The 12671-nt window shown below is 40.6% G+C and overlaps 1 protein-coding gene across 1 annotated transcript in view; it reads right to left on the bottom strand.

The window, feature by feature from the left end:
- RASGRP1 (RAS guanyl releasing protein 1) overlaps nt 1-10420 on the bottom strand; it is a 36081-nt gene extending 25661 nt beyond the window's left edge. The window contains exons 1-2 of the mRNA XM_030949339.1: nt 10222-10420; nt 7801-7970 (exon numbers count right to left, since the gene is read on the bottom strand). Of these exons, the coding sequence (XP_030805199.1) occupies nt 7801-7970; nt 10222-10253 (202 nt within the window). The 5' untranslated portion in view covers nt 10254-10420. The remainder of the gene's footprint in view (nt 1-7800; nt 7971-10221) is intronic.
- Between the last annotated feature and the right edge of the window lie 2251 nt (nt 10421-12671).

Below are 12671 nucleotides of genomic sequence, written 5' to 3'. Positions count from 1 at the left end.
GAGAAATCTCCAGGGAAAATCATTACCCTCTCTCAGAAACAGCTTTTGGAAAGCTACATCTTGCAGAAAGAGCTCTAGGTGGGTAATTCTTTGAAATGAAAACAAGGAGATAAAAGCTCTTGTCAAAGGGAAATGGGACGATTTTCCAAAATTAAAATGTACTTTGAGAGAAACCAAATGCAATGTGGGTGGAAAGCATTCCATTAGCCTTGGAAATTCAGATGAGGTACACAGAAGAAGACAAAAAGTTTGCACACATGGATGCGCACCACACATCCTTCTACAGCATATTTAAAATGTTGATTTTAGCAAATTTAGATGCAAACTTTTTTATGAAATTGTCTTTTTCTCCAAAGCCTACAAAACATAATTTGAGTACTCAGGACTTTTTCCAAAGCTTTAAGTCATGATGCTGGAGCCATGTGAATTTTTTGAGCTGCAGGCAGCTCCTGAATAATTCAAGTGTAATGCCTGGCAACACAGCTGTGCCAGCACAGGCACTGATGGATAGGAAAAAACCAGACTCCCAGAACAGAACCAGAAACTTCTGACGCCAGTGTCCCTGTCTGACCACTGAGTCCAGATGTGTGCTTAACCCTTCCTCTGCATGTTTTACAACAAGCTTCCCTCTAAGGGCATTATTGATCCTGGGCAGTTAGTCACCACATCCAAGGAAGCAGGAAGCCTGTCCCACCAAAGGGTCAAACTGCAACGGACTAGTAGACACCAAGCTGCTTGCCTCTCAAGGGCTTGAAGGAGTTGCAGATCCCTTGGATCCCACTTCCTGACCTCGATTTTCATTAGTGCTGGATGCTCCAGGTCTAATCCTGCTCTAATATTCCTCACTGACCATTTCACTCACATACCTAAGCTTCCTAGTCTTGGCATTAACTTCTAGGTATACTTCTGGAACTGGTGTTTACAGACTATGGCAAACTAACTTCTAACCCAGCAGCTGAGGATGCCTTCTCACACTGCCCCACCAGCAAGGAGACTGCAGGGACACAGCCAGACCAGCTGACCCATGGATATTTCATGTCATACCATGTAATGCTTAGCATTTAAAAACAGGCTGCAAGTTTGTCAGGGCTGCTGTTACTTGGGAACTGTCTGGGTATCAGCTGGTTGATGATGGGCAATTAGAATATTTTGCATTGCTAAATAATAGTTATATTGATTTTTCCTGAAGTTATATTTAGATGCGTGAAGATAGAATTTGCAGTCATATCGCAGTAGTAAATATAAGAGACTGCATTATATAGAATAAGAATATATATAGAATATATATTTATATAATATATTTAAATAAGAGACTGCATTATAAAGAAGAAAATCTAAGTTTTCTTCATTTTGTTTTATTACTTACTTCTTGGCTTTGGAAAATTATATTGACGAAGTCAAATTTGCTAAACAGAACTCTATAATATATGTATAAAGATAACTAAAGTTCCTTTTCTTTGGGAAATTTTTTTCACAGACATCAGGTTAAAAAAGAAATCATTTTCGTTTTGGTACAACCACAATTAAGTTTAATAGTTAGCTAAACAGCACTTAGAATTCTCCAGAGCAGTAACTACTTTTCTCTTCCCACAATGTCAAGCATTCACAGAGCGGTAACGACTCTTCTGTTCCCGCAATGTCATTAATTGATCATTAACATAGTTTCTGTTGCCAAGCAATAGTAAGGTTTCTGTACTGTATTTGACCAAATAGCACTCAGATTACTTATCACACAATGATCAACAACATTTTCACACAGAACAGCATCGTGGATAAAACTTAACCACTTTGGGGGGAATTGGAGACCTCAACATTCAGCTCAGGCTTCAAGAGAAGGGACAGAACCCTGCAAGTTTGTGCAGCATGAGAAAAAAACCCAGGTGATTGTTCAGGCAAACCTGAGAGGAAAAAAGCAAATGGCCATAGTTGCATTCTGTGGGTGTGCATATGCCTTGAAAGAATTTATTGCCTTTGAATCAGAATTCTATATAAGAATTTGTTATATAGTAAATTTGATAAAAGGATAAATTCAGTAATTGAGTTTATCCTTTTATCTGTGATTGTTTTAGTAGTTAATTGCATGCTTGAACTAGACTGGAAGAACATATTTATGTTCACAGTACAGTGAGTTTTTTCCAGATACTGATATGGGAAAAGCGGGATAGTTTTCATTTTTTTCTGTATTTTAGATGAGAAGATGCCTACAGCTCTAAAGAGGGAACTCTAACTTGCCTGCTTTGTTGGATGCAATATGTATCTGACTCTCAAAGAATTCCTAAGTCTCAATATGTTTTTTGCATGATATTGATATGAGCTATGTAAAGACATTATCAGTTCACATAACTACACAACTCAATAATATAGTTATTTTTTATTCCAGAAAATGTGAACCATGATTATCTTTTAGGTAGCTTGCACCCAAGAGGCCACCGGCATCAGCACCTTTGTGAGATTTTTTTGGTTTCTATCAAAACACTTCCGTGGCATCTTTCATCCAAATTAGTCTGAATGTAGTTTCCAGTGTTTCTAAGATTTGTTTACAAACAGGTCACTTTATCACACATTGAGGCAACAAGCTAGTTTAGCACAGATCAAGCACTGCAGAACAACTTAACATCACAACCTAGTCCTAGACCTAGCTGTCTATGACTACTATGACCATTAGAAGTTGTAAATTGCATTAGGTCCACATAAATCCTATTAAGAACATTGCTAACCTTTGAAGTTGTAATTTTCCACTTCCTTAAATCCTCCATGGGTTAAAACTGACATATATGTATAAACAAGTAGCCCCATTACAAACAGTTTATCATGGATGAGATTTTACATGGAATTATGCTACATGGTCCCAGAAATATTTTTGTTGCTTTCCTAAAGCCCTTTACTTACATCTCTTTAAAGAAACCAAACACAGGGACACTGCACTGTGACATGCATTTGAAGATGATATTTCTTGATCTCTTTTTAACTGAAGTGTCTGAGTTGTAGGATAAGCATAGGTCATCCATATGCTACAGTAAACATGCTTCCAGCACTCAAACATAAGAGGCAAAGAGTAAGATCTTGTGCTCAGAGGTTAAGGACGAAAAACTCCTTCATAACAATAACATCTTGAGCTCTTACAGAATTCTCCGCTTTTAAGAGATCCTCAGATTTTTTTAGCAAGATGTGTTTGAATAAATTATGGCTTTCAAGTGCACTCTTGGAACTGTTTGTTAGGTAATTCTAGGTAACATTTCATGACTTTACTACAGACAAAAGAAGGAGATATCAAATTGGCACTATGTTGAAGACACATGTTGTCCTGATTGCAACAGAGTCTTTAAACACTTGTAAAAACAATTTAAACAAATATTTTGTGTGGGCAAGGAAAAGGCTCTCTGACCCTACATGGTTTATAAGCTTGAATGCATGTTAAAACAGCTCACTGGATCTTTGAAAGGTATGTCTGTTTAAAAAAATAAGCACCCTTAAACTTTACTCTAGATTAAAAGATTAGATTTATAAGATAAAAATAGACCTAGTTGAAGAAAACAAACAGGGACCTGTTACCATGCACTAACATATTGTGAAGTTACAAAAGAAAAATAATTTCTAGATTAGAAATTGACTTCACAACACATATCCAGAATTTCAACTTCACAGTAGCATGAGGATACCCTAGGGTGATAAATGTCATGAACATTCAGCAGATATAAAATTAACAAATTAGGTATCCAGTGAAGGGAACACTGCTAATACATTTTTCCTCTCTGATCTGTAATGCTTTCTGAACTAAATATATGTTATTCATTTATGTAGTGTCACAAAGATTACTGTAAGAACTAGACATATAAAAGTATGGCTGTGCTACTAAGCAGATGCTTCCTGTGTTCTACTGACCTGCCAGTCAACTACTCTGCTGGCTTCAACAACAAAGCTGATAGACTAAGTGTCTTCACAACTAGCAACAAAATAGGAGACAAAGCCATATTGACTTTCAAAGAAGTGTCTGCCAGTCAAAAGTACATTTTCTGAGGCATTTTATGTGCTACATAATGGAAAAAAAATGGAGGGGGTTAAAGTCATTGTTCTATGTAAAATTCCACTCCAGAATCACAGTCACTAATGAAGATTCCGTCCAGAATAAATTATCTCCCTCCTGAAGCTGTCATGTTCTGAGTCAAGATCTATTAACTACTTCTTTTCTTCCCTTAACTTACAACTTCAGCCATTTTGTTGTAAATCTACTTTTGATTATCTCTTTATGAGTTTTTTGTTCAGGATTAATATCTCTGATGTAGAGTTGCACTGAATCTAACCTTTCTGCAGCTACTATCTTTTCTAGTTTTTTTAATCATTTTACCCTACCTCCTGCTTTTCCTTTCTATGCACTCTCTTCCCTTCTTTCTTTCTCTTTTCCTCCCCTTCTTTTCTCGGCAATCACGCATGATGCATTTACTTGTGCTCTACAATTCTTCTTTTCAACCCAAATCATAGTAACACCATCCTGTAGCTACTTATAATGTTGGAAGGTCTTCTGAGACACATTTTGGAACATGTTTTGAATCACTGTCCTGTTTAATCAAATATCTTCTCTTAAAACTGGTGAGAGTGGTTTCAAGTCTCTACAGATCTCCTAAGAAAGGACTAATATTCCTTTCTAAGACACTTCCAACATTCAATCTCTCATCATGCTATTTTTCCCCAAACTCTTGCCTTCACTTACATCCTTGTTTTTTTGTTGCCTTTACTTTTGGCAATTCATTTGCAGGATGATTCATCTTCGTCATACTTATTCAAACTTCCATGGAACTTGAAGAAACCTCTACTTTTAGCATCTCCTCATCATGCTGTTGAATAAACATGGGTATGATGCACTCTTTCAGATGTAGTGACCACCTACATGACTTCAAACTACCTCTTAAGACCCTCATTGTTACTGTCACTAAGGTACATGCCTGTCATCAGTCCAAGCTAAAGAAGACCAAGTTTGAGAGAGGTGAAAGAGCACACATACTAACCACTCCAAAGCAGGATTTTAAGTTAACTGCACTGACTAAGCTTTTGGATTAACTTGGCTCTCCTAACAAAGTCTTTCCTCTTGGAACCCATTTATAATACCGCAGCAAAGTTTAGGTGTCTCACTTTTAACGTCAATTTAGCATATATCCATTCTCCTTTCTTCTCCTAGTCCATGTTGTAAGATAAACGACAACAATCAATACAACAAGAATCAATACAAACTTACAGCCTGTGTTCTCCACAGCTGTAGGTGTGTACTGATTCTTAATACCTTCTTGGTTAGACCTTCTTGTGATATTCTCTGCATATACAGCAAAAGGCTGCCAACTTCTCCTTACACACCATTGTTGACAGCAGCCTCTCTTACACAATGTTTGCCTTCTCCAAACTTCTATAATTGAGTCCAGGAGTATAAACCCAGCTGCATCCATTACAGAGGAATTGTATTTGTACACATAGCATGTGTAGCAAGTGCAGTATAATGCTAACAAGATGCAGTATATATTCTGAAACATGACACATCATCATCACTATCTCTTGCCTCTTGTTCTCCTTTAGACAGCGAATAAACCAATGGCTTTTTTCAGAAAGTAAACTTCAAATGTACAATGTCTTGGGGGGGGCTTCTGTACTTTAAACATTTAAATAAAACTTGCTCAAATCACAATAATGACTTTATAGAATAATATACAAAATATTATAAGTCAGCATGTCCAAGACTGAAGATAAAATCTCAGCCTAAACAGAACTATCAGCATAGAGGTTAGAAGATTTCAGTACTATGCATGCAAAGAAATTTGCTCAATCATTCAGATTCCTTGTAATCATTCTGCAGTTATGCTTTTTTCCCACCGTTATGCTCCCTGCCCCCAACCCTCTTCAAAATCTCAGATTAAAGACTTTTTATCTCTTCCTTTATTGGCAAACTAATGTGAATGAATTTTGCACTGGTTTTGCTGATAGTACAAGAGCCTTCTTTAATGAACTTTATTATGCAAGTTACCTAGTGTTGTAGCAGTTGTATTTTTATTTAAATATCTTAATGGGAAGTTCCAACATAGCATAAGAACATGCATAATTTCATGGAAGATGTATAAATACAGACACTACTATGAATTGTCCAATCAAGGGTCTAAACCTGTGCAGCACACAACATGATTTCAGCAGCCCTTAGTGAGTTATAATGATGTTTGCTGATGCACTACAATTCACCATGCTAGACTTATGTACAGCTTGTCAAGGGTCAGGAAAACCCTATCTCGTGGATTACAGTAAATTTTCTAGCTGAAGTGTGAAACCCTTAAGAAAGACTGACATGCATGTATAGCTGAACTGCACAGGTACATCTGCTTTTCTTCATTACCTCAGTCCTTTTAATATACTGATGCTTAGCAATCTGAGAACACCTAAGCATGTCTATATTGCTATACAGAGTATTAGCCAAAAATAATCTCCTACTCAGGGTTTCACCTGCACTTTAAACCAATCACTTTAATAACTATACTATAATTTTATAATGTTACATTTATATTACTGTTTTTTCATTAAAATGTGGAGATATTAATATTGGTCAAGTAGTCACAATATTACAGCTACCTGAAAGTCTTATGTTCTAGATATCCCCCTCCTACTGAACTGAAACTTATTTTTATATATCAATCAACATTTGTTGAGGAATTAGGGCTTTATAGAAGTTCAGTGTCTGCACAATAATGAATTGGAAAAGAAAATAAGTAAAAAAGAGACAAGACTTTACTGACAATTACATGTTTCACCAGCTTTTCTCAGACATGCAGTTCTCTGCTTATGCTGATTAGAAGGCTTTACAGTTAAAAAACCCCTCGTTTTAAACAAATGTGAAAGATTAGTCATTGTTTACACAGTATTTATGCACTGTACCAGTAGATCAGCACGATGTGTTACTATTTAACTATATAGATAATTATTTTAGAGCTGAGTGGGTGTTCAAGTACATTTATCTTCTAAGGACTACTTCTGAAACTAAGACTTTCCCACATATACTTTGGGAGTAGCTCAAAGCACCTGAAAGACTCAGCATTAACAAACAGATGTGCTACTTATAAGCAAATTATTCAGAATCACTTTAAGTGTCTTCCGTAATAGCATTTTAATAATATTGAATATAAACACATTTACTAATGAAAAAGCTGGAAAAGGAAACTAGGGGTACACAGCTCAGGCAATGGTTACCATTATTATCCATATTTCAATTCTTATTGTAAAAGGACAAATAGATAATTGACACGTTTAAAAATGCAGTTGTGATTTCTGTTTGGATTCTTTCCTCTTATAAAGAAACAACTTGAAATCTATACTGATAATGAAAAAAGCAATCCAGTGTTATCTCACCTAGCTTAAAAATAGCCCTTCTTGTTTAAAAATTATTAATATTAACATGTTCCTTACACGCATTATGAGAATGTTATTGTAATATACAAAAATGTAATGATTACTTGCTGAAGTTTACAAAATTGGTACTTGAAGGAACAACAAAAGTACTCTTAGAAGTGTAGATGATTGGAATTTGTCTGGTTCCCTCAAGAAAAAGCAGTAGTTACTCTAATATCTCAGCATATATTACACACATCTGCATAAACACATCCGTCAACTAACAATACAATCACCTGTAGCACAGACAAGTCCCAATTAACACCATTCTACTCCACCAATAAATCCATTTAATTCCCTATTAGGGGATTTTAACACAGCCAACAGAAACATAATCATAGACATAGAAACAAATTAATATGACTCTAAAAACCTCCAGGCACTCACCAAAAGACTGAATGCAGGTTTCAAGAAGGTCTTCCAAAGTGGCTCCTTTGGCTAGGTGCCCCAAGGGCACCATCATGACCTGAGTATGGTTTGAGAGGCTGTGACAGTGGCTGGTCTGCTGCAGCTCCAGCACTGATTCAGGGGCAGTGCTGCATGCTTGGGCAGGTTGCCTAGAAGAAAGCACAATAGTGAAGTAAATACAAGATAGAGTGGCAAATTTTACACTGCATGGGAAAGGAGGAGAGATTTAAAGGACAATTAACTCCTTCTAGTTAGGGTGCTGAAAGACATGACCCTCCCACTTGATATGTACACCAAAGGGACTGCTCAGTAAGTGACTTTTTTTTTCTGCTAAATGTCAGTCGCAGAGCACATGGTTATAGAGCTCCCTGAATGACCTGTCAGGATTATCAGGACTCCTGTCTCTTCGTTGGAGAGTATGCAATAACCTACCACCAGCTGTTTGTGCATCCACCAAAAGTAAAAGAGAAAAAAAATAGTAAACACATTGGAAAACACCTGACTAGCTTTATTAACTTAATCTGAAAAATCACTGTTAAGTAAACAAAATATCGGCATAACCTAATAGTGGAGTATTTCACAATCAAAACAAATATATTAATTTGCATCTATTCAATACAATTATTTCCTAGGTCCCTGTAAAATAGTACACATGAACAAATACATGTATTTAATAACAAGGGCAAATGAGACCAAAATAAAGCACATATCTAATTTTAGTCTTGTGTTTTACTAGTATAATACCTTCTACTGCAAGACCATATATGTTTATGGATAATATTAAAGGCTATTCATTGCTTGCACACAAGTTCATATTTCTGTATCAAATAGTACATTGGAAAAATATTGTATTAATGAAAAGTGATTAAATATATTTGCCTGCAAATACCAGGAACCACTGCAAGATCTGACTTGAGAGTATAACCATAAAGATCACAAAACAACAAGCACTCCCATTTCAATGAAACTTGGGTTTATTTCAGGGACTCCTGAAATTTCGGGGATCCTTTGGGTTTATTTCAGACACTCCACAGCCTTCCTAAACAAGAGACTCCAGTGTCTTTAAGGTGCTATCACATAACTTTTCTTGGAACACTATGCAAGACTCTATTAATCAGCTGACAGTCCCAGGATCAAAAGGCATAGAAATTCGTCCAAAGTGTGTTTTACATAGATAGTAGAAATAAATTCACAGACATCCCCAAATAGGCACGCCTACATGAAGTTAAAAAAATGCATGCCTTATGAAGACAGACTGGACCCTACCCCATCCCTGTCAGAGTCCAGCCTCATCCTTACCTTTCCATCTCACTTGAACGCTGGGGAAGCTACGAAACTGACCACGGTGTCATTTACAACCCAACACTGATCCCAGCCTCCATAGTTTCAAATTCAGGAAAATACACACCTGACCCTTCAGAGGCAGTACTCATCACTGACGGAGCTCCTCCGTAAGTTAGGCTGACGGTAGCTGACACACAAATATTCTCTACCCTTCCCCCTTTTTCTCAATTTCCCTCTTAGCTTTGTGATCTGACTTCCTGTTCTCATATAAAAAGAACGAGGGCCTGATCAGCTTTCAGTGTTTTCTTTTTACAAGCTTAAGCCCCTCTCCTAGCTTTATTCCTAGCTTTATTTGTGCCTCTTCAACACAGGGCAGACGATCCTCGGAAGTGGCAACAAAGTAAGAGTTAAGGCAGAAGATATTTCAGGCTTTGGCAATACCCAGGAGAAAATCTGAAGTTTCCGCACCTGAAAAAAGTTTACAGTTATACTGTGGCCGACTTGGCCATGCTGGACAGGCAAAGCTCAGCCGGTGGCACCTCTGGTTATTCCTTAGAACAGATCCTCTCGCAGCAGCCAGCCGACATGACAAACAGAAAGAAGGTGAAGCGGGGGGACGCCCGCCCTGCATTCCCACTGTACGCCCTTTGCAGTGGGAAGGGCATCACAAAAAAGTGACCGTGCTCTGGCTGACACCCCGGAGCAGGTGCCGCTTGCCCAGCGGGCCGGTGCCAGCCGCGTTCCCGGCCGCCTACCCCGATCGTGCCGTGCCGCAGGTAACCGAGCCCGGGCGGCGCTCAGCCGGCAACGTAACGTGAGGCTCCTCCACCCGCGCTGACCCGCCTGCTCGGCCACACCGGCATCCCAAAGGATGAAACAAAATCCTCCCCCGCACACTCCCTCCCGCGCTTCTTTCCTCTCCCCGTCCCGCTCGGGAGGACCCGGCCGGCCCCCGCAGTGCCACCCCTGTGCCCCACGGAAGCCCCCGCCAGCCCCGCCGCGGGAGAGCCGCGCCCGCCCCGGCGAGCACCGCACTCTCAGGCGTGACACCGACCCCGGTGCCCTCCACCGCGGGGAGCGGAGCGACGGGGGCATAAAGCAGCACGGCACACTCACTGGTTTTCTCTCCTCTTGCCTAAGGTCCCCATGCCGGTCCCAGCGGCAGCTCCGCCGCCCGGCAGGCTCTGCCGGCAGCGCAGGGAGCGGGGCTGCGCGGGGCGGAGGAGGCCGGGCGGAGCGGCGCGGCCCCCAGCATCGCCTCCTCCCTCCCGCCTCGCCGCGCTCCCGCTCCCGTCTCGCCTCGGGAGGAGCCTGAAACCGATTCAAGTAGGGCAGCGACGGCGGCGGCCGCCACCCGTGACGAGCGCTGGCGGAGATCTTATCGGCAGGAGGAAGTACTGAGCTGGGGCTGCTCTTCTCTGAAGCCGCCGGCTTTACTAGGTACCCGCACGCGCTCGCAGCGCCCAGCTCTGAAGCCGCCACAACTTTTTTCCACGGCACCACCTCGGCCCGGCCCGGCCCGGCAAGGCAGGAGCTCCCCTCCCCTCCCTTCCTCTGGTCCCAGAGCAGGCTGCTCCGAACCGCCGGGGTCCCCTGTGGCTGGGCCCGGGCGCGGCTGGAGCGAGGGGCGATGCCGGCCCGGCCCCTCTGCCACCGGCGCAGTGGGCGGGCGGGGGGCCCGGCGAGGGCCCGGCTCACGGGGAGGGGCCCGGCTCACGCAGCTCGCCCCGTGGGACACGCGGCTGGCCCGCCAAGTGAGCCTCTGTGCCGTGCTGAGGTGGGGCACAAAACTGAGGTGCCCACGTTGATGATTGCCATTTTAAAGGCTTATCCGGTACCTTACACAGTCCCTCCACTTTAACTGCAGAGCAAGGAGAGGAGCCCCAGTGGTTTTCATGGTTCTCGTATCACGATTAGGAGTTTCTGAGTGCTCTTCCAACTCAACGTTGTCAACTTTTCTGCTTCTGAGAAGAAATGGCCAGGCAAGAAATCTGAAAGGGCAAAGTCACCCTATATCTTGTAACCAAAATTTGCCCAAATGGTCTTTTTTTGAGAAATACGCTCAACAGTGCAGTACAAAATACAGGGTCCCGGAGATGCTGCATTATCATTGTTTTAGAGCTCAGTTTATGTTTTTAAACATTACTTAGTCATCATAATGCCAATGTGCCTCACACCAAGATTCAGACAGATTTCATAAACTGGTTCTTTAATTCTAAGACTAACTGACAAGGTTCAGATATTCAAAGTAATTTTCTGCCAACAATCTGGGCACATTTCAGGTTTCCAAAATGATTAGTTTTGCTCACTGGCTTTTCTCAGAGGCAGTGATAAATACCATTATCACAACAGGGACTGGGGCAACTTGACTTTTGCTTTGCTGAAGAACTTCAGGTAAAAGGAAAAACTGCACATATTCCTGGCAATCACATTCAGTAGGTGCCATTCTTTTAAGTAAGTTGTGAGGTCATTCCTAGCATAGAGCTTGGAGTCCACTATGGTTTAAGAAACACAGATACATTACTATATATCCAAGGTCTCATATCGTCCTCTGTGGCAGTTGTGTTGGTAAGCCAATCTCCTGGCTGAATTGTACTTCAGAGAAGTACATCCCAGCCATCTTTGCTTTTTCTTTAACACATTTTTCTTAAGAAGTTCACATGCATGCATACATACACACACAAATAGATGGAGAGATGGAGGTTTGACAGAAAGAGTACGTTCTGGCTTTGTGGCCTGAAAGTAATCCATAAGTAAATCTTACAGTACACAATCTCATACAAATTTCTGTTTATGTGCCCAGACAGCAGCTCTGACATACTGACCCTTGAATGTGACCTTCTGATGAAATGGTCTCCTAGTGTAAAGTTGATTCATACTTGGTTTGTTCTCAGAGGATCAGAGATATGCTGTATGGAAAAGCAAGATATTTCTTCTATTCCCAGAGCTCCACTCAGTAGTCAATTGCTTTAAAGTATAACATGATACTAAGCCACCATGCTAGCAGAGTTACAAGATGCTAATGCCAAGGACAGACCATATTGCTTCCAAGGGAACATGACCAGCTAGATATTTTGATACTCATGTGCTCAGATTCCTGGAAGATTTTGCAACAATAATAACTTATAAATTGGATTTTACCATCAGAACCAAGTGAGAGAACCATCTTACCGCCTCAACTCAAGCTGGATCTTTGGAGTTTAGTTGTTCGTCAAGATACACCTTTTCCCCTCCAAATTACTGCAAGGCCAAAAACATGGCTTGGCCTTGAATCAGAGTAAAAGTAATTTTCTGAAACCTGTGATTCCAAATCTATTTTAAGCTTATTCAGTTTGCTGTTTTTTCTGGGTCCATACCAGCTCTTTAGAATGGGCCAACTAGTGGTGCATGTGCTACCATACAGTGGGTTGAACACAAAATCCAGGCAAAAAATAAACTAAGATAACCTAAATAAAAATTATACATGTTCTTTCATACAGTACTAATTATTTAAATCATTTAAATTATTTCACCACCCACTCATATTAGCTCAACTGTTGCCAGAACCAAACAGTGCATGAGAGCAA

Source organism: Camarhynchus parvulus, chromosome 5 (assembly GCF_901933205.1).
Source record: "Camarhynchus parvulus chromosome 5, STF_HiC, whole genome shotgun sequence".
NCBI classification, from domain to species: domain Eukaryota; kingdom Metazoa; phylum Chordata; class Aves; order Passeriformes; family Thraupidae; genus Camarhynchus; species Camarhynchus parvulus.
This window is presented reverse-complemented; position numbering and strand designations above follow the sequence as displayed.